This window comes from Oncorhynchus clarkii, chromosome 21 (assembly GCF_045791955.1).
Source record: "Oncorhynchus clarkii lewisi isolate Uvic-CL-2024 chromosome 21, UVic_Ocla_1.0, whole genome shotgun sequence".
Lineage (NCBI taxonomy): Eukaryota > Metazoa > Chordata > Actinopteri > Salmoniformes > Salmonidae > Oncorhynchus > Oncorhynchus clarkii.
Genome location: NC_092167.1, coordinates 44,492,695 through 44,514,476, shown reverse-complemented (window position 1 = coordinate 44,514,476; position 21,782 = coordinate 44,492,695). Strand labels below are relative to the sequence as shown.

Below are 21,782 nucleotides of genomic sequence, written 5' to 3'. Positions count from 1 at the left end.
TGAAAATCTTCAGCTCGCCAGCCTGTAGTCATAAAAACCGGAAATTAGTTACCTCTGGTTTGTTCAGCCATTCCTATGGGGAAATAATTGAGTTTTGGGATACACGCCAAAAATAAGGTCTGAGGTTAACACAGGTTTAGGAGATTTTTTATACATGTTGTTCTATGAGATAATATCAGTCAGTTAACATGACCTTTATAAACTATGAAGCCTTTATGTGCTTACATACATTTCTCAGAATTCACAAAAAGTGACTAGCTGACGAAGATAATCGCCTAAACCACACCTTATTTTCGACATTTATCCACCCCCCTTGCAAAAACTAAATACATTTCCCGATAGGCTTTGTACAACGATCCATGGTGGAGTTAGTGCCTACAAAAAGACGCCATTATTACTATCGCTCTCTTTTGAAAACAGCGCAGTCGTGCGTCGCGTTTGCCGCTCGGCGTCCATGATATGTGACGCTTCTGCAGAGGATTCCGGAGCGGCAGCGGGAGAGAAGTAAATGCTCCCCCTTCTACACTTCAAGTAACGGCAGGTAAATAAAACACATTTTGCAGTAATAATATTGTTTAGCAAAAAAAAGAAGGGGAAAAAAAGCGTAATCGCATCGGTTTTTCAACTTGCATTCCTGTTAGTGAGAATTCGTGGCGCATGTTTTTATTTTTGATTCGAAACGTCTCCGCTCCCGGTTAGGGCAGCCTCTTTCTCTATCGTTTCACAACAACTTTTTGTCGGAATGTTATTGTACTTTGAGCTGATTTGATGGGACTTCTCCAGTTTCATTTGTTTCCCGAAATTGTATGGATTACCAATGTTTCGTTTTTTAAACTTTTATAGGGAAAAGACGGCGTTTTATCGGGAAAACCGGGTTTTGTAATTCCACCGTATTAGTAGCAGTCAGTCGACGGTCACCTGCCCACACGTCTACTGCTAACGGTACAACTGCGTCAGGCTGATACTGACAATGTCATTCAATAATGTTTCATATTATAGTTATCCCAATGTGTATATATCCTAGGCAGCAGATCAATCATTTTATATATATATATGTTTTATTACCGGATGTGGACGACTAAGCTAATAGTAGTTATCCTCCTAGCTAACGTTAGCTTCTGTTAGCTTTCGCTATCCCACTGAAAGGTCGGCCCTTGCTGTTAAACAGGCTATGATTACATTTGCTCGTTCATTTCATTTAGTAAGATAATAACTTACAAACGCAACGTTAACCAAACACTAGTTGACTGTTTGCCATAACCCTGGCTAGTCGAGTGCTTGTGTGTGATACTGCTAGCTAGTGTTAGCTATCTAACGTTAGCTAGTGTCGAGTATGAAATGGTTAGCTCGCAAAGAGAAGTCATGCATCGCTAGCTAGCGCTAGTTGTGCTTATTGACAATCTCACATTGGTGAACGCTGGTTAGTTAACGTTATCGATCATGCAGAATAATCCATGACTATCGTAGGTTGGCTAGCCTGCCGGGCAGCTGCCAGTGTCAAGGAAGTCTGCTGAAGCCGTCTCCTGACATTTGTTAGTTAGCTAGCTAGATTGTAATCTACAGGGATGTATATTATAGGGTGCAAACCCGATGTTCGACCCCATTTCATTTGATCAGGTGTTGGCCATAGCAATATGTTGCAAACGTTAGCGTGATATTTTTTTGTACTGAGTTTACCAATTGTGTTGCTGTATGATATATTTGCATGGGAATGCCTACTATGGCCACCTACTGTAAAGCTCTATCTCTTGCCCGTTTGATGCCTATAACGGGTAACCCATAACATGCCGTCGTTATTGAGTGACAAGAAGGCCAACCTATCATATCGGTTCAGCTTCCATTTGCTCTTCGTCATTCCCCGGGTTAATCCACTATCAGGCCACAAAAACGAGTGGTGAGTGCCGGTGTGTATACTGCCATATGAAACAGATGCATTTGGCAGCGGCTGGGCTTCCTCTTTTGAGCGCCTGACTGCATAACAAGGCTACTGAAATGTTTAGATCTTAATTTATTTTTATTAAACCTTTTACTTAACTAGGCAAGTAAGTTACGAACAAATTATTATTTACAGGCCTAGCGAAAGGCCTCCTGCAGGGATGAGGGTTAGGATTAAAAACACAAATACATTATAAATAAAAAATATAAGGCAAAACACACATGACGAGACAACACTACATAAAGAGAAACATAATACAACATATCAAATTATAATCTGCCATGCTATCGATGCATATGCTTGACTAGTTTGCATACCTGCGATACAAATTAAATCTGTTTTCCTGGTATACTGTTGGTATAGGATTTATGATTTCAAAGGGCGTTAGGTCATTCTTTATAACGTGGGGATTTTGTGGCCTTACATGCTTAACAGTTGTGTGGGTGACCACTGTCATGTGAGAGACTTTCTATGGGCCAGAACTCTGGCTGATGTTGAATACAGATGAATTGCCTTGATCATAGGGTTAGTCAGCCTGACCTGAGTCACTCCACAGTGGGACCTGTTCCACAACATCGCACCTTATCCACCCTGTTTGACATCAATGTTCCTAGCAGACGCCCTTACATAGGATGACTCGCATAGCGTGCATGTTTTGTATATTACTCAGACACCAGTCTTGGAATTTGCTTACACATTGACTAGCCTAAAATCAAGATTCATTAGGACTTTTGACCCTTGGGTCAGGAGTATAGCCTAGGTGTAAATTCCTTGCTTTAAGTTTACTCAGCAGATTATTCAGTAGACCTGACTGCCCTTAAGTGTGATGGTAGGAGGCCATACGGGAGCTTAAAAAGCGCACACCCATTACAGGATCTCCATAATGTAACTCCTTTAGGTGCTTGTCATTCCCTGGGTTGCTGTCTGCATGGGTTAAGAGTGCAGGCTCTCTTAGGAGCCTATTAACAAGCTGGTGTCTGAGACCAGGACTATAAACAGCCATTAAAAACCATCCGTGGGGACCGACAGGCTGTAGATCTGCTGGTGTGGGTTGAGGCAGCCCGTAGTAACCAAGAAATAATTTGCTTTGGTTCATTACAAAGTGTTCACTTCAGCACACCCTCATGTCGATTTATAATCCTCATTATTCCTATACGTTTGCACAGTGAGCTAATCTATTCTGTTACATTTGAAATATGAATAATATTTTCTGTTTGGCTTAATATTCTTTTAAATTAATGGGGTCTCAAAGCAACTGAAGTCACCTGGGTCAGATCTTTGAAATCAGATTGAACCAGGTCAATGAAATTAGCATAAATGGCTTATCAGCTGTGTTGCAAGGAATTGCTGTGTATTCTGTCATTCTTCTAAGCCTAGGGCTTACAGAGTGCAAAACATTAGGAACCCATGCTCTTCCCATGACATAGACTGACCAGGTGAAAACTGTTATCCCTTATTGATGCCACTTGTTAAATCCACTTCAATCAGTGTAGATGAAGAGGAGTAGACAGACTGGTTTAAAGGTGGATTTTAAGCCTTGACACAATTGAGACATTTATTGTGCATATGTGCCCTTCAGAGGGTGACTGGGCAAGACAAAAGATTTAGGTGGCTTTGAACAGGGGTTCTTCACGCTCAACTGTTTCCCGCATGTATCAAAAAAATAGTCCACCACCCAAAGGACATCCAGCCAACTTGACACAACTGGGAAGCATGGGCCAGCATCCTTGTGGTTTGCTTTTGACACCTCCGTCCCATTCCCTGACGATTTGAGGCTGTTCTGGAGGCAAAAGGGGATGCGACTCAATATTACGTTCCTAATGTTTTGTACACTCCGTATATCATGGTGTAAAAGAATAGGCCTACCTTGTGTAACATTTAAATGCAACAGAGATGTGATGCAAGTCTTTTTTTTTTCTTCTTCCTATCTTTCAGGTTGTGCCGGTGAAGGAAGCCGTAGCCCAGCATGATCCCCTCTGACTGAGACGCAAGCACGTCTAGTGTTTTGCCGAACAGCTGATAGCTTTCATCAGTTAAAGCCATGCCTGACGAGTGAAGTTACCTATTTGCTCACAGAAAAGAAAAAAAACAGCACCCTACATGTCTCTCCATGTAGCTTCCTCCCTGTGCATCCTGCTGGAGTAACCCCCCCCCCCCCCCTCCACGCCTTCCAGATAGGCTCTACTGCCCTGTCCCCTCTCCACACCACCGCCCCACCATATCCGCCTGTCACAATGCCGCTCCACCTCAGAATGGCCGACACCTGAAGATTCCCATGCGTCCAGTGAGCGACGAGTCGGACGGTCCTGCTCCTCTTGAAAGCTTCTCGTGCCCTCTAACCCCAGTGGGCCCCCTGCCTGCTGCAGAGATGTCCCTGCTTCACTCGCTGGGCCCAGTGCAGAGCTGGCTGGGCCAGGAGCTGGAGAAGTGCGGGATCGATGCCATGATCTACACCCGCTACGTCCTCAGCCTGCTCCTGCACGATAATTACGACTACGACCTGCAGGATCAGGTAGGTGTTCAGCAGCGGCAATGTCTTGTTACGAACATGATGGTAACTAGTGACCCCCACTTAGTTAAACATGCACCTAGTCAATGAAGAACAGGCTCTGTTTAGTATTGATTTGAGTCAGTTTGTTTTGTGGTTTAAGCGAACCTAACAATTAAACCCACCTATTTTATTTCTTGTACTGTCAATATTTTAAAACATGCATTTCCCTTTCCTGTTTATACCAGCTGTCTGGTTAAATAACTGATGTGGATGTTGTGTGCAGGAGAACGACATCTTGTTGGGCTGGGAGAAGGGAACTGGGAAGAAATGGGCCAAGTGTAAGAAGAAAGGAGGGACGGATCTGAGTCTGGAAGAGATAAAGAAACAAGCCGCCGTGCAATGCCTGCGTTCAGCATCTGATGAAGTAAGTGCCTGTTCCGCCCCGGTGTAGCAACAAATTGGTTCTCTTCACCCTGTGTTTTTTGTTGTGCGCGCATGTGGTCTTCTCCCAGCATTGCTCATGCATTCTTTGAAGCTTGAGTGTTCAGGGGGCAGAACATAGACTGATAGTTGGTACAGCAGTTGAGTATTTATTTTTAAATACAGCAGCCGGTAAGCTACAAAGCTGAACGTGTTGAATCAATGAAGAAAGCAGGAACCATCTATGTGTGTAAATTGTTTAATGATTCGTCTCTGTCAGGAATTTATTACTGTCATTCTGCGCCTTTGCCTGTTGAACTTCAGTCAGGCATATATTAATTGCATAAATCATGGTGAACGGTCATTGCATAAAGCAAATTCCCTGTGAGAGGGGTACACCATTAAAGAACCGCCACTATCATCATGTGATACTTGGCATTGGCCAGGCTCATTTTGTGATCACTCTCTGATTTTTTTTTTTCACAGTCCGTCGTGTGATATAATGAGAGTTTACTGGCAAAAGGGTTGAATTGATTTCAGTAGAGGAAAGCATTGTGTCACGGTGAAAGACTCCGTTTGCTCTCACACTTTAAAACACATTATTGAGATTATATTATGGGTTGACCTTGCAGCGGTGTCATTACGTCTATGTTCACAGTTTAATACGTCTGCGTTATATTCTTTCTGCGCTGTTATATTATACTTTTTAATTTTTTTTAAAGCAAAATCTGAATGCATTTGCTGCTGCTTTTCTTTACTGGTCAGTTGGTTTGGCAGTAGTATAGTACCAGAGGTAGTGGAGAGGGAGCGTGACGGCCTGGGGTAGAGCTGGAGGTTGTGTTGGCAGTAGTATAGTACCAGAGGTAGTGGAGAGGGAGCGTGACGGCCTGGGGTAGAGCTGGAGGTTGGTTTGGCAGTAGTATAGTACCAGCGGTAGTGGAGAGGGAGCGTGACGGCCTGGGGTAGAGCTGGAGGTTGGTTTGGCAGTAGTATAGTACCAGCGGTAGTGGAGAGGGAGCGTGACGGCCTGGGGTAGAGCTGGAGGTTGTGTTGGCAGTAGTATAGTACCAGAGGTAGTGGAGAGGGAGCGTGACGGCCTTGGGTAGAGCTGGAGTTTGTGTTGGCAGTAGTATAGTACCAGAGGTAGCCAGTAGTGGAGAGGGAGCGTGACGGCCTGGGGTAGAGCTGGAGGTTGGTTTGGCAGTAGTATAGTACCAGAGGTAGTGGAGAGGGAGCGTGACGGCCTTGGGTAGAGCTGGAGGTTGGTTTGGCAGTAGTATAGTACCAGAGGTAGTGGAGAGGGAGCGTGACGGCCTTGGGTAGAGCTGGAGGTTGGTTTGGCAGTAGTATAGTACCAGAGGTAGTGGAGAGGGAGCGTGACGGCCTGGGGTAGAGCTGGAGGTTGTGTTGGCAGTAGTATAGTACCAGCGGTATTGGAGAGGGAGCGTGACGGCCTGGGGTAGAGCTGGAGGTTGTGTTGGCAGTAGTATAGTACCAGAGGTAGTGGAGAGGGAGCGTGACGGCCTGGGGTAGAGCTGGAGGTTGTGTTGGCAGTAGTATAGTACCAGCGGTATTGGAGAGGGAGCGTGACGGCCTGGGCTAGAGCTGGAGGTTGTGTTGGCAGTAGTATAGTACCAGAGGTAGTGGAGAGGGAGCGTGACGGCCTGGGGTAGAGCTGGAGGTTGTGTTGGCAGTAGTATAGTACCAGAGGTAGTAGAGAGGGAGCGTGACGGCCTGGGGTAGAGCTGGAGGTTGTGTTGGCAGTAGTATAGTACCAGAGGTAGTGGAGAGGGAGCGTGACGGCCTTGGGTAGAGCTGGAGGTTGTGTTGGCAGTAGTATAGTACCAGAGGTAGTGGAGAGGGAGCGTGACGGCCTGGGGTAGAGCTGGAGGTTGTGTTGGCAGTAGTATAGTACCAGAGGTAGTGGAGAGGGAGCGTGACGGCCTGGGGTAGAGCTGGAGGTTGTGTTGGCAGTAGTATAGTACCAGAGGTAGTGGAGAGGGAGCGTGACGGCCTTGGGTAGAGCTGGAGGTTGTTGGCAGTAGTATAGTACCAGAGGTAGTGGAGAGGGAGCGTGACGGCCTGGGGTAGAGCTGGAGGTTGTGTTGGCAGTAGTATAGTACCAGAGGTAGTGGAGAGGGAGCGTGACGGCCTGGGGTAGAGCTGGAGGTTGTGTTGGCAGTAGTATAGTACCAGAGGTAGTGGAGAGGGAGCGTGACGGCCTGGGGTAGAGCTGGAGGTTGTGTTGGCAGTAGTATCGTACCAGAGGTAGTGGAGAGGGAGCGTGCCGGCCTGGGGTAGAGCTGGAGGTTGTGTTGGCAGTAGTATAGTACCAGAGGTAGTGGAGAGGGAGCGTGACGGCCTGGGGTAGAGCTGGAGGTTGTGTTGGCAGTAGTATAGTACCAGAGGTAGTGGAGAGGGAGCGTGACGGCCTGGGGTAGAGCTGGAGGTTGTGTTGGCAGTAGTATAGTACCAGAGGTAGTGGAGAGGGAGCGTGACGGCCTGGGCTAGAGCTGGAGGTTGTGTTGGCAGTAGTATAGTACCAGAGGTAGTGGAGAGGGAGCGTGACGGCCTGGGGTAGAGCTGGAGGTTGTGTTGGCAGTAGTATAGTACCAGCGGTATTGGAGAGGGAGCGTGACGGCCTGGGGTAGAGCTGGAGGTTGTGTTGGCAGTAGTATAGTACCAGAGGTAGTGGAGAGGGAGCGTGACGGCCTGGGGTAGAGCTGGAGGTTGTGTTGGCAGTAGTATAGTACCAGAGGTAGTGGAGAGGGAGCGTGACGGCCTGGGGTAGAGCTGGAGGTTGTGTTGGCAGTAGTATAGTACCAGAGGTAGTGGAGAGGGAGCGTGACGGCCTGGGCTAGAGCTGGAGGTTGTGTTGGCAGTAGTATAGTACCAGAGGTAGTGGAGAGGGAGCGTGACGGCCTGGGGTAGAGCTGGAGGTTGTGTTGGCAGTAGTATAGTACCAGCGGTATTGGAGAGGGAGCGTGACGGCCTGGGGTAGAGCTGGAGGTTGTGTTGGCAGTAGTATAGTACCAGAGGTAGTGGAGAGGGAGCGTGACGGCCTGGGGTAGAGCTGGAGGTTGTGTTGGCAGTAGTATAGTACCAGAGGTAGTGGAGAGGGAGCGTGACGGCCTGGGCTAGAGCTGGAGGTTGTGTTGGCAGTAGTATAGTACCAGAGGTAGTGGAGAGGGAGCGTGACGGCCTGGGGTAGAGCTGGAGGTTGTGTTGGCAGTAGTATAGTACCAGCGGTATTGGAGAGGGAGCGTGACGGCCTGGGGTAGAGCTGGAGGTTGTGTTGGCAGTAGTATAGTACCAGAGGTAGTGGAGAGGGAGCGTGACGGCCTGGGGTAGAGCTGGAGGTTGTGTTGGCAGTAGTATAGTACCAGAGGTAGTGGAGAGGGAGCGTGACGGCCTGGGGTAGAGCTGGAGGTTGTGTTGGCAGTAGTATAGTACCAGAGGTAGTGGAGAGGGAGCGTGACGGCCTGGGGTAGAGCTGGAGGTTGTGTTGGCAGTAGTATAGTACCAGAGGTAGTGGAGAGGGAGCGTGACGGCCTTGGGTAGAGCTGGAGGTTGTGTTGGCAGTAGTATAGTACCAGAGGTAGTGGAGAGGGAGCGTGACGGCCTGGGCTAGAGCTGGAGGTTGTTGGCAGTAGTATAGTACCAGCGGTATTGGAGAGGGAGCGTGACGGCCTGGGGTAGAGCTGGAGGTTGTGTTGGCAGTAGTATAGTACCAGAGGTAGTGGAGAGGGAGCGTGACGGCCTGGGGTAGAGCTGGAGGTTGTGTTGGCAGTAGTATAGTACCAGAGGTAGTGGAGAGGGAGCGTGACGGCCCGGGGTAGAGCTGGAGGTTGTGTTGGCAGTAGTATAGTACCAGCGGTATTGGAGAGGGAGCGTGACGGCCCGGGGTAGAGCTGGAGGTTGTGTTGGCAGTAGTATAGTACCAGCGGTATTGGAGAGGGAGCGTGACGGCCTGGGGTAGAGCTGGAGGTTGTGTTGGCAGTAGTATAGTACCAGAGGTAGTGGAGAGGGAGCGTGACGGCCTGGGGTAGAGCTGGAGGTTGTGTTGGCAGTAGTATAGTACCAGAGGTAGCCAGTAGTGGAGAGGGAGCGTGACGGCCTGGGGTAGAGCTGGAGGTTGTGTTGGCAGTAGTATAGTACCAGAGGTAGTGGAGAGGGAGCTTGACGGCCTGGGGTAGAGCTGGAGGTTGTGTTGGCAGTAGTATAGTACCAGAGGTATTGGAGAGGGAGCGTGACGGCCTGGGGTAGAGCTGGAGGTTGTGTTGGCAGTAGTATAGTACCAGAGGTATTGGAGAGGGAGCGTGACGGCCTGGGGTAGAGCTGGAGGTTGTGTTGGCAGTAGTATAGTACCAGAGGTAGTGGAGAGGGAGCGTGACGGCCTGGGGTAGAGCTGGAGGTTGTGTTGGCAGTAGTATAGTACCAGAGGTAGCCAGTAGTGGAGAGGGAGCGTGACGGCCTGGGGTAGAGCTGGAGGTTGTGTTGGCAGTAGTATAGTACCAGAGGTATTGGAGAGGGAGCGTGACGGCCTGGGGTAGAGCTGGAGGTTGTGTTGGCAGTAGTATAGTACCAGAGGTATTGGAGAGGGAGCGTGACGGCCTGGGGTAGAGCTGGAGGTTGTGTTGGCAGTAGTATAGTACCAGAGGTAGCCAGTAGTGGAGAGGGAGCGTGACGGCCTGGGGTAGAGCTGGAGGTTGTGTTGGCAGTAGTATAGTACCAGAGGTAGCCAGTAGTGGAGAGGGAGCGTGACGGCCTGGGGTAGAGCTGGAGGTTGTGTTGGCAGTAGTATAGTACCAGAGGTAGTGGAGAGGGAGCTTGACGGCCTGGGGTAGAGCTGGAGGTTGTGTTGGCAGTAGTATAGTACCAGAGGTAGTGGAGAGGGAGCGTGACGGCCTGGGGTAGAGCTGGAGGTTGTGTTGGCAGTAGTATAGTACCAGAGGTAGCCAGTAGTGGAGAGGGAGCGTGACGGCCTGGGGTAGAGCTGGAGGTTGTGTTGGCAGTAGTATAGTACCAGAGGTAGTGGAGAGGGAGCTTGACGGCCTGGGGTAGAGCTGGAGGTTGTGTTGGCAGTAGTATAGTACCAGAGGTAGCCAGTAGTGGAGAGGGAGCGTGACGGCCTGGGGTAGAGCTGGAGGTTGTGTTGGCAGTAGTATAGTACCAGAGGTAGTGGAGAGGGAGCTTGACGGCCTGGGGTAGAGCTGGAGGTTGTGTTGGCAGTAGTATAGTACCAGAGGTATTGGAGAGGGAGCGTGACGGCCTGGGGTAGAGCTGGAGGTTGTGTTGGCAGTAGTATAGTACCAGCGGTATTGGAGAGGGAGCGTGACGGCCTGGGGTAGAGCTGGAGGTTGTGTTGGCAGTAGTATAGTACCAGAGGTAGTGGAGAGGGAGCGTGACGGCCTGGGGTAGAGCTGGAGGTTGTGTTGGCAGTAGTATAGTACCAGAGGTAGCCAGTAGTGGAGAGGGAGCGTGACGGCCTGGGGTAGAGCTGGAGGTTGTGTTGGCAGTAGTATAGTACCAGAGGTAGCCAGTAGTGGAGAGGGAGCGTGACGGCCTGGGGTAGAGCTGGAGGTTGTGTTGGCAGTAGTATAGTACCAGAGGTAGCCAGTAGTGGAGAGGGAGCGTGACGGCCTGGGGTAGAGCTGGAGGTTGTGTTGGCAGTAGTATAGTACCAGAGGTAGTGGAGAGGGAGCGTGACGGCCTGGGGTAGAGCTGGAGGTTGTGTTGGCAGTAGTATAGTACCAGAGGTAGCCAGTAGTGGAGAGGGAGCGTGACGGCCTGGGGTAGAGCTGGAGGTTGTGTTGGCAGTAGTATAGTACCAGAGGTAGTGGAGAGGGAGCGTGACGGCCTGGGGTAGAGCTGAAGGTTGTGTTGGCAGTAGTATAGTACCAGAGGTAGCCAGTAGTGGAGAGGGAGCGTGACGGCCTGGGGTAGAGCTGGAGGTTGTGTTGGCAGTAGTATAGTACCAGAGGTAGCCAGTAGTGGAGAGGGAGCGTGACGGCCTGGGGTAGAGCTGGAGGTTGTGTTGGCAGTAGTATAGTACCAGAGGTAGTGGAGAGGGAGCGTGACGGCCTGGGCTAGAGCTGGAGGTTGTGTTGGCAGTAGTATAGTACCAGAGGTATTGGAGAGGGAGCGTGACGGCCTGGGGTAGAGCTGGAGGTTGTGTTGGCAGTAGTATAGTACCAGAGGTAGTGGAGAGGGAGCGTGACGGCCTTGGGTAGAGCTGGAGGTTGTGTTGGCAGTAGTATAGTACCAGAGGTAGCCAGTAGTGGAGAGGGAGCGTGACGGCCTGGGGTAGAGCTGGAGGTTGTGTTGGCAGTAGTATAGTACCAGAGGTAGTGGAGAGGGAGCGTGACGGCCTGGGGTAGAGCTGGAGGTTGTGTTGGCAGTAGTATAGTACCAGAGGTAGTGGAGAGGGAGCGTGACGGCCTGGGCTAGAGCTGGAGGTTGTGTTGGCAGTAGTATAGTACCAGAGGTATTGGAGAGGGAGCGTGACGGCCTGGGGTAGAGCTGGAGGTTGTGTTGGCAGTAGTATAGTACCAGAGGTAGTGGAGAGGGAGCGTGACGGCCTTGGGTAGAGCTGGAGGTTGTGTTGGCAGTAGTATAGTACCAGAGGTAGCCAGTAGTGGAGAGGGAGCGTGACGGCCTGGGGTAGAGCTGGAGGTTGTGTTGGGGGAAGGGTCTGCAAGGCTGAGTGAGCTGCTCTCTAGGTACTGGACTCTGCAGTCCTTTTTTTTTTTTTTATATATATATTTTTTTTAACCAGCACACACAGCATAGAAAGCAGAGTGCGTTGCCTGTCAGCTGACCAGCGTTAGCACAATGATGCAAGAAGACACACACGGCCAGGGTAGAAACTTGGGCCGGCATGGTAAGGAATGTTACTTTCTGTTAGAGAGTGAAAAAGATTTGAACTAGTTCCACCCTGTTTATTGTGGTGGCTATTTCTGTCCTCACTAAATGCTGTTGCTTCTCTGTCGGTGCCTATTGCCTACTGGTCTGTCGACATGGCTGTCTGTTTAAATAGACCGGCTCGTTGCAGGCCTTGTTTACAGAAAACGGATTACTTCATCTTTGTTGACAGAGTAGGATATCAGTGGGTGTAAGGAAGAAGTGGGCGACAGAGATCTTATGTTGGCTGATGCCTGATGTTTTGTAAGTGTTTTGATTGAAAGACAGGAGGTGGTTGTTTTGGCTATGCTTAGTCATTTCTCCCTCATAGCTAAATTGAACAGTCATGGTACAGGAGGTCTGGCCTCTGACAGTCAGCTGGTTTGTCTTTTGTCTGGCCTATGTTAATACCCTCTAGTCAGTGTTATAAAGTTGCCTTCAAAAAAATTGTTCCAATCCTCAAGTGTTATTTAGGCAATAAGGCACAATTTAACATGATCAATGTACCAGGTTAAGGGCTATTATCTGCAATGCAGAGTGCCTGGATACAGCCCTTAGCTGTGGTATATTGGCCATATACCACAAACCCCTGAGGTGCCTTATTGCTATTATAAACTGGTTACCAACATAATTAAAACAGTAAAAATACATGTTTTGTCATACCTGTGGTATACCACGGCTGTCAGCCAATCAGCATTCACGGCTCAAACTATCCGTTTTTATAATGTTTGAATACATCCAATCACTTCATGACTGGTCTGAAGGAAGCAAATTGTTTTATTGGGGCTCATTTGATTATTCTGTTTAGATTCTCTTCAATGGATTATTTGCTAGATTAATTCTTAGATGTGACCGTTCTCCTTTCTTTTACCCCCCCAAAGAACTCTGGAATTGAGAGCCTGGTTGAGGAGCTTTGCTCCAAACTCAAGGACATCCAGAACAAACAGAAAGGTTTGCATCTTGTGTTTATACATTCTCTGCCATTTTTATAACAAACTAGTAAATATGACACACCTTATCATATTATTTCTTCACAGAAGATAAACAGCTCAAGAAATCTGATGGATCTCAGTCTCCTGAAGGAGTTGAGTCCCCTTCCTCAAAGGACCAGGTTGAAATGTAAGTTTTACCCAAAACCGCAATAATACTGTATTAATAATAATAATAATAATAATAATAATGTCCTGACCAGCTGGCACAACTATTCAGATTTGATTTTGTTGTATGCTCATTAAAATATGTGGTAATTAATTAATTTATGCTTTGTTGTATTTTATGTATTGAACTTAATGACAATGTTTTCTCTCGTTGTTGCAGGTATTATGAAGCCTTTCCTCCTTTGTCAGAGAAATCTGTTTGTCTCCAAGAGATCATGACGGTGTGGAACAAGGCTAGAGCCATTGCTTACTCCGGTTCCTCGTCTTCCGCGGCCCCGCAGACCAGCACCGACACCTCCTCCCCAAAAGATTGCAACAGTGACGGTGAAGCTGCTAAGGAGAGAACACCTGAGGCATGCAGCACTAACCCAACCAGCCAGAGAACCCAGCAGAGACGCAGCAAGAAGGAGAAAGAGAAACGATTCCATGGGGGCGCAACAGCAGAGGACCGAGCCACCGTCCATGGCAAGAAGCAGGTGAGGCACAGGTCAGAGGGCAAGTATCGCCCTCGTTCCTGGTCCTCTGGTTCTAGTGAGGCTGGCTCGAGCTCCAGCGGGAACCAGGGCGACTCCAAGACTTCCAGCAGCAAGGCGGGCAGGATCAGGCACAGGTCCAAGGAGGTGTTCAGCAGGACGAAGAGGGGGTGCCACAGTGGACAAGTGAAGCTGGCTCTGAAGGCCGTCGACAAAGAGGAGCGGCGGAATGCTGGAGGCAGCAGCAGCAGCGCCACTGGAGGCCCTGTGAGGCAAACGCAGCTCTACAAAAAGGGGAGAAGACAGCTGAAGGAAATTGGAAAAGATCCAGGCTGGTGGGAAGAAAAGGAGTCTGGAGCTGAGGCCAGCAACAAAAAGGAGTACATGGAGGAGCCCCTGTGGTACACGGAGCCCATCACTGAGTATTTAGTACCTTTCAGTAGCAGAAGGAGCAAACTGGAAACAAAGTACCGGAGCAAGGTGGACTCTCCAGACGACTCGACTACGTCCACCGACTTCGGAAGGCTGTCTGAGAGAATGCAAGGCATCTGCATTGCCAACACAAGCTTCCAGAGGGCGTATCTGGCAGCGGGCACCTTTGTCGACGGGCACTTTGTTGAGGTGGCAGGTGACGCAGATGAGGATGCTACCGAATTCAATGGGACCTCAAGCTGCCCTCCGCCTGAGGATAGTAGAGGGTTAGATGATGAGTATCTGTCCGAATTCACTCACTTCTATGAAGTCGATATTTATCAATCCATATTGGATCCTAGTGCCTCAGACTTGGTACAAGAGAGTCGAATCTTGAACATGATTCGACAGAAGAGTGAAGAGCAAAGAGACTTTGAGGCAGAATGTTGTTTAGTGTTAGATGGCCTTGAGCTGCAAGGGGAAAGTGCAATAAGGATGGGCTGTCTGGATGCTTTGGGAGATGATGGGTTCTTCATGCAGGATTTAGAAAACATGGCTCAGTTCTGGGCATGTTATTCATCCTCTAGCTCTGAAGATATAGATGGAGAAAGCTTTGCAGGGGACTCTCCCGTTCAGCTCTCCCCCGCTTTGGACGCCGTTCCATTCACCATCGGCACGCTGCCTGGAAACCTGGAGGAGCCTCATCTCCCAGAAGCCACCAGTGAAGCTCCTGGTCTGAACTCCTCCTGCTTGTCTCTTTTTGAGCTGCAGTACGATAGCCCAACTCTTCCTTTTCTCACCGTTGGTCACGAAAACAACACAGATTCAAGTAGCTGTCGAGATCCACATTGTAACAAGCAGTCTCGTTTGTTAATATGGACCAAAAATAGTGCCTTTGATGAAACTGAACACTGTTCGAACCTTTCAACGCGAACCTGCAGTCCGTGGTCTCATTCGGAAGAGACGCGTTCAGACAATGAGCACATAAACGTTCAAACAGAGGACTCCGCTCTTATTGGCAATGAAGAGATTAATTGTATAATCCCTCCCATCTCTGGTACATACCTAGAGGAAGAAATCCTGGACTTTTTACAAGAAAACAATGGTCACCAGTGCGAGGAAGCCAATGTAGGCCCTGTGTCCAATCCGACCATCGCAAAGAAATCTAAATTGGAGTCCATTTGTGGAATAGCGTTAGAACGGGATGAGAGCAAGCAGTACGACGCTGGCATGTTTTCAGACGACTCAAACCAACCGAGTGACAACTACAGCTCAGGGATAATAAAGGACATTTGGACGGCTGTCGGAGATGGGGATCTACTATCACTAGGAGAAGAGACTCCAGGCGAGGGCTTGTTTTCCCAGGAGTCGAGCAGCTACCGCTGCGGCTGTCTCGACTTGCAGACAAAGGAAGATGATCCCGTCCAAGGGCCTCCGAAGAAGGCAGTGCAGCGCTCCGAGTACCACCTGTGGGAAGAAGGCAAGAATGAAGAGCAGGCCCTCCTGGATAAAAAACGGCTCTCGAAGACGAATGCTTCCGGGGATTACATGACGCCGTCCAATCCCTGGGACGTGAACCCTGAGAAGGACAACACGTCGTTCATCCTGGGAGGAGTGTATGGAGAGCTGAAGACGTTCAGCAGTGACCAGGACTGGGCCGTGGTGCCACCAGGCGCCGCGAGAGGCAGCCTTCTACAGTGTGCCACTGCTGCTGCCTCGTCCTCTGGCTCAGACGTGGTAACCATTGCTGGTACAGACCGTGTGTTCATGAACACAGGCAGCTGCTTTGCCTCCAGCCACAAGCCCCTCTGGAGGCCCCTGGTCTCCTTCGGGCAGAGTGACCAGGCTACTAAAGGAGGTGAGGATGGATTGAATAAGGGATTTTCTTTTATCTTCCATGAAGATTTACTCGGATCCTGTGCAGGCTTCCGTGGTGAGGAGCCGGGGATCGACTACCCGTTTGCGTCCTTTGATCTGAACAATCCGTTCTCTCAAGTCCTCCAGGTCGAGTGCTCCTTTAAGCCGGAGGACATAGCTTCGTTCAGCCCGGGGTTCAAGCCCAAATCTATATTGTGCTCGGACTCGGAGAATGAAGCTTTCCACCCACGGCTATACGGCATCAACCGGACCACCCAGTACAGGGCCATCCGCATCTCCCCCAGGACTCACTTCCGACCAATATCAGCCTCGGAGCTGTCGCCCGGCGGAGGGAGTGAGTCGGAGGTTGAGTCCGAGAAAGAAGAGATGAGTGTTCCCGTCTTGGCCCCGCCGGATGTCTCCGACGACCCTCAGGCCGACCTCAAACCACTTGAGGAGGATGCAGAAAACGATGGCCCGTGCTACGGGAAGTCAGAACTGGAATCTGGAAAATTCCTGCCCAGATTAAAGAAGTCGGGCATGGAGAAGAGTGCCCAGACCTCACTGGATTCTCAGGAGGGCTCTAGCACCCTCCTGCCAATCGCTGAGCAGGAAACTTGCTTGGACTGCGAAACAGCGAGCGGACAGGTGGCTGTCCCAGTCGACAAGATTCAGGAGGAAGAATCTTGCAGAGAAAAGGAAGCCTGTAAATGTGCCACAGCTGGTCAGAGTCCCACATATGGGAAAACCTATGACTTCGTTGAAGATTTGCATGAGGTAAGAATCTTATAGGAATGTCGAGCTGTGTCGGATCAGAAGTTAACAGTTGCAACAGTTTTCTCTCCATTAGACTAATACATTCCATTTTTTTTATTATTTTTTTTTTTATAGTTCCCTCTATTAAATATTAGTGGACAGGGACTAACTGGCATCCAGCAAGATGAGTGCTGGTGGCAGAACACAATCTGTTCCCCACTTTTCCCTGGACCTCAGTGTACAGGTAAGATCAAACGTATATTAAATCTATTTATCTTTGGCCTACGGCTAAAATTACTTCTGAGGTATTGGTTTAATATACGACTGGAAACTTTCTGTTTGTTTGATCGTCCCTGACAAACAGATGGGTGTTGAATTGGTCATATATTGTTTATATACAACCTAGGCTACTTTAGTTTTAAACTAAAATACAAAATATTTAATCGTCTTAGTCACAACTCTACAGCATTCAGTCAGCATAGTCATTCCAATAAGTGTCAGCTGTTCAGATGGCTTTAGAACAGGGTTATCCCTCCGGTGCAAGTAGAAGATGTTGCCCCAGCGCTACACAACTGAATCAAACCAACTCCTTGAGATTTGTATATTTGATTTGGCTGTGTTGGGCTAGGGTAAAAACCAGAAGGTTCACCCAGGGGGCCCCAGGACCGAGGTAGGATAACAATGCATTAGAATAAATACTAACACCATAGAGCATGGGGGTGGGGGCTGTCTCTCTCCCTCTCATACATACTCTGACCCAGCCTGTGGGGGGTATTCCCTTTCCTTTGGAAAATGCTGGTCTGTATACTGCCCTACGTGCCAGTGACACGATCTTGAAACAGGTTCCAGTTAACACACATTTAATCAAATGCAAATCGTTTCAGTTTTGAACTCAGGATAAATGAACACATGCCCTGTTTACCAACTCATGTTTCTCAGCCACTGTCTTTATTCTCGCAGGAAGCAGCAACATCTGAGCAGTCCAGCTCTGTGGCGAGGAAGCCCATCGTCAGGAAGATATGGCCTCTTCTCCTTTGACTGCACCTCTACTTGCAAAGATATGGGGGGGGGGCCTCGCGACTTAGAAACAATAGGCTTCTGGACAGAGGAACCCCTCCACATCCCACCCTTAACCCTGCTGATTTTCATTTTACTAGAGTCTTGTGTAATCAACAACAACAAAACAGGCCGCAAGTAGGAAACACTCAAATATGTTCTACATGTCTTCATGTGACGCCATATCTGAAGACGTGTGCATTTTAGATTTGGGTTTTAGTTGATTCTTCCAGACACAATTCCGTCTTAATTAAAGAGTCCGTTAGATATTAGGGACAGTCTTGTTTTTTTTCCCTCCATTGGTTTTTCACAATTTTATTTTTATTTTTTTAGCCTTTGACCTAGGATGCTGGTAGTTATGGTTTCCGAATGGTTGAGCATGTTCCTGTCCTAATAGTCTCACTCCTTATTTTCTAGTGTAACTGCTGCAATTTCCTTCATCTGACTGGGATGCCTCTCTTCATAACGTATGACAGCCCTGCGTTTGGGTCTCTTTTGTTTCTCTTCATGCCTATCATTTAGAAAGAATGTGGAGATTTTTGAGTTGGCGTGTGTGCCTTTTCTGACTGAAGGAAAGAATGTGTGCATCTTACCTCAAATCTGTATCAAAGACACCCCCCCCCCCCCCCCCCCCCCCCCACACACACACACACACACACACACAAGTGTGCAAAGTTGCTCTAAATGAGTACGATTTTGGGTGATTGTCAGATTTTCAGAACCTTAGTAGTAGACACAGTAGAAATGGTTTGTAAGATAAAAAAGTAAAATCAACCCCCCCCCCCCCCCAAAAAAAAAAAAAAAAATATGTTAAAAGTACAAAACTGCTGTTCAATGCAAAAAGCAAAAAAAAATAAAAAGCATGGTTCAGCTCAATTTGGGGTGTAATGGCCCTTTACAAAAATATTTAACTATAGCCATTTCTAGAGGCACCGATTTGGGGTGTAATGGCCCTTTACAAAAATATTTAACTATAGCCATTTCTAGAGGCACCGATTTGGGGTGTAATGGCCCTTTACAAAAATATTTAACTATAGCCATTTCTAGAGGCACCGATTTGGGGTGTAATGGCCCTTTACAAAAATATTTAACTATAGCCATTTCTAGAGGCACCGATTTGGGGTGTAATGGCCCTTTACAAAAATATTTAACTATAGCCATTTCTAGAGGCACCGATTTGGGGTGTAATGGCCCTTTACAAAAATATTTAACTATAGCCATTTCTAGAGGCACCGATTTGGGGTGTAATGGCCCTTTACAAAAATATTTAACTATAGCCATTTCTAGAGGCACCGATTTGGGGTGTAATGGCCCTTTACAAAAATATTTAACTATAGCCATTTCTACAGAGGCACCGATTTGGGGTGTAATGGCCCTTTACAAAAATATTTAACTATAGCCATTTCTAGAGGCACCGATTTGCAGCAATTGAAAGGTTTTGTGAACTCCATAGTCCAAACAATTGGTGCTATGAATATGTTGACAGTTCTGTAGCAGTTTTGATATTGTGGCTGTGTAATGTAGATCCTGTAGTTTGTTTGTCGTTGCAGAGTGGAGAAATCGGTTGATCGTTTGGAGAAAATAATTGTGATTTGATGGTCCTCGCTTTGACTTGGTTTTCATTTTTAAAGAAGAGTTAAGTTTTTAAGAACTTTTAACTAGTAAGTTAACTGGCCTGTAATAACAATGGGAATAAATAGTTATTTGATTTAAATCTTATCAGATTGAGTCTATTACAGATAATAGTGTCAGTGTGTTCATCCTATTGTAAGGTCTACAGTAGAAGCAGGATTTTAAAGGCAATGTATTTCTATCCAGACACTACTTAACTTAAAAGAGCGTAATATTAAACATTCAAGGAAAAGGTGATCAACCCCAAATAACAATTCAATGCATAAACTAAGTTTAATCAGAGGCCCGACGACGTTTGAGTGATTGTTTCTGTCGCCTGTGCATTGACTATTAAATCCTGAGTTAACGCACACCTTTAGACTAAATGCATTTGGTTTTCCATGTGCGTTGTTTATCTTTATCACTGCAGTGGTTTATTTCGGTTTTTGGTTCCCTCCTTCCACTTAAAAATATTTTGTTTTTGTCCTCAGAAAACCGAGGAATTGAAGCACAGTTACCATCCCTCCATGTTCTCTTGTGACGCATCCGTTATGCAGTCCAAAATATGTCCGCCAACAATGTGTGCACACTGGTTCTAATGCACTGTCACAGGGCACAGGGTCTCCATTGTGAGCGCAGTCATTGATCCTGTTTTTTTTATATTTGTTTATTGTTATTATTCATCGACCCCTTAATGGACAGCCGTATCTTGAGTTGGTTTGGAAAATGGCAAAGTCGATAACAATCAATTTCAATATGCCAGGGCCTCAGTCTGCCCCATAATTGTGGTGTTTGTTCTTCACTTGTGTTAAACCGATCGAAACTTGAATGAAAGACTGCTCTGAAAAACGTCAGGCTACTTTCAATTGTAATTTATTTAGACAGTTGTCAGTCACTCAGGAATACTTAAATACTAAATGTTTTTGTCAAAGTAGGTGGAAAACACTTAATTCTGTGGCAGTGCATCAGTACTTTCATTCAAGCATTAATTTATTACTGAAACTTTATTTGAGGAAAAAATAAACAGGCTTTTATTAATCCCATGCTTCCTACAGAGTTAATTGTACAGCACATAGTTTTAGAGCTAAGCCCGACCGAGCTGTTTTGAGATTGCCTAAGCAATGTGAGGGGGACCTTTCATGGTCCTCGGTCATATGCAATCTTGGCGCATGCAAACTTTTAAACATTCGAGTGTAACGTGGAGGAAAGTCACTCCGTTTATTTTGCATGACTTATTTTTCAGTACAGGAGAGCTGAGACAAAGATTTGAACTGTTATGGAGTGTCTTTACAAATAAGAGCAGCATGTCAACACCACACTCCATCTAAGTTAAATTAAACCGGTTTTGTATATGACAATAAGTACAGGCCAGGATAAAGCAGTGACTTATTTTTTTTTTAAATTTAATTTGTACTTTGTGTGTAGATGTGTGCGAGACCGAGTCACAGCACCTACATGGGAGTTAGAAGGAAATGCATTCATTTGTTTTTCTGTTTATATATTGAGGGGAAGTTTTGAGAATGCATCGAGAGCGTATATGCATTTTGAAACTACATTGACGAAGTTTAACATTGAGTTTTGCTTGGTCTGAAGGACATAGCATATCCGGCACTGAGAACCAGAGTTTTCCTAGTCTCTTCATTCCTACTAGATGACATCCCGTTGTCCCTCATCCTCAACTCCCATCTGTCTCAAGTGGTTGTATTGTTCTAATTTCATGTACACCCTGAGTAAATTATTTTGTTTCATTGTGGAGTTTCTTAACATCTAATAAAGAAATAAACCAAATCACCCCAGGTTCTGTTCTGGTTTCTTATTTATGTATTTGCACCATGTTCACTGTGTCAGAGGGCTCTGCCAGGAGTTCAGTGTTTTCAATGGGCATAATACTAAGGTAAGTTGTGAATAACTATCTAGGCCATCAAACAACTCTGGACCTCAAAGCCAGTTCCCCTCTAATCAGAGACTGATTTAGACTGTGTGCAATTATCAGCTAGAACAGAAAGCAGGCTCTGTACCTCGTAGGGTAAGAGATGAGTAACCCTGCTCTAGGGGATTTGATATTGGTGTAAAGACAGACACTTTCTCAAGGAGGCAGTATTCTGCAGAAATTAAAGTCCTTCCTGTTTCCACATTTACAATAGAGGGCTAACATACAGTAGTCCCAATGTTACAGCCTTGCTTACAGTATAGGCAAATATATTTAGAAAGTGTATGTTCTTGAATTTCTAAACTGAAGTAGACGCATGATTTGGTCATGAAGTGATGCTAAGTTCTGGATATTTGTAAAAGATTAAGTGAATGGAAAACGTATGGTATTTTCGATTACAGAATAGCGAACTGTAATCAAATACTCATGCAGAGACATCTTAACAAACCTGTTTCATTGTCACCTGGCTTCCTAGTTTAATTTAAACAAAGATTCATGCAAAAAGGTTCCTCGGACTAGGCTACTTTGAAACTCTTGTATTGTTTCATGGATCGATGGGGATATTGGATGGAGACGATTATTTACGCCTTGACGACTGACAGGTGAATCCATCGATGTTGTAGTCTTTCTTGGCTCGATTACATTGCACTCTAGTCGGTAAGTTTATTTTAAAATGGCGGCTGAAGCACCAAGACAGGTATGTTATTACAAAGACTGGATAAACTTGCCTAGTGTATTTATAAAAATTTTTACTTATACAAATTGTGTAGTTCTTTAGTGC

General features: G+C 47.0%; 2 protein-coding genes across 8 annotated transcripts in view; both read left to right on the top strand.

Moving 5' to 3' along the window:
• The first annotated feature begins 359 nt into the window (after window positions 1-359).
• On the top strand, window positions 360-18,245 carry LOC139379091 (uncharacterized protein KIAA0232-like). 6 transcript variants are annotated; one of them, XM_071121891.1, is made up of 8 exons: window positions 360-541; window positions 3,872-4,448; window positions 4,711-4,851; window positions 12,632-12,701; window positions 12,788-12,869; window positions 13,068-16,425; window positions 16,540-16,648; window positions 17,365-18,245. In XM_071121891.1, the coding sequence occupies exons 2-8, from the start codon at window positions 4,212-4,214 to the stop codon at window positions 17,379-17,381; spliced, it is 4,014 nt and encodes a 1,337-aa protein (XP_070977992.1). In that variant the 5' UTR covers window positions 360-541; window positions 3,872-4,211; the 3' UTR covers window positions 17,382-18,245. The 6 variants fall into 6 exon arrangements, with proteins under 6 accessions (XP_070977992.1, XP_070977995.1, XP_070977994.1 ...); XM_071121894.1 differs by having other exon boundaries at window positions 517-531; XM_071121893.1 differs by lacking the exon at window positions 360-541 and adding an exon at window positions 672-1,894.
• A 3,393-nt stretch (window positions 18,246-21,638) lies between these two features.
• Window positions 21,639-21,782, top strand: part of LOC139379090 (TBC1 domain family member 14-like) — a 63,453-nt gene continuing 63,309 nt past the window's right edge. Inside the window, exon 1 of one of the 2 annotated variants that reach the window (XM_071121890.1) lies at window positions 21,639-21,658. The gene's annotated coding sequence lies outside the window, so the exon portion shown is untranslated. The other variant, XM_071121889.1, reaches the window with a different exon arrangement.

Bases quoted from the DNA above. Each gene is read 5' to 3' on its own strand.
- LOC139379091 (XM_071121891.1), top strand. From the start codon at position 4,212: ATGCGTCCAGTGAGCGACGAGTCGGACGGTCCTGCTCCTCTTGAAAGC. The intron at 4,852-12,631 runs GTAAGTGCCTGT...ACCCCCCCAAAG, and splicing joins TGCGTTCAGCATCTGATGAA to AACTCTGGAATTGAGAGCCT. The intron at 12,702-12,787 runs GTTTGCATCTTG...ATTTCTTCACAG, and splicing joins CATCCAGAACAAACAGAAAG to AAGATAAACAGCTCAAGAAA.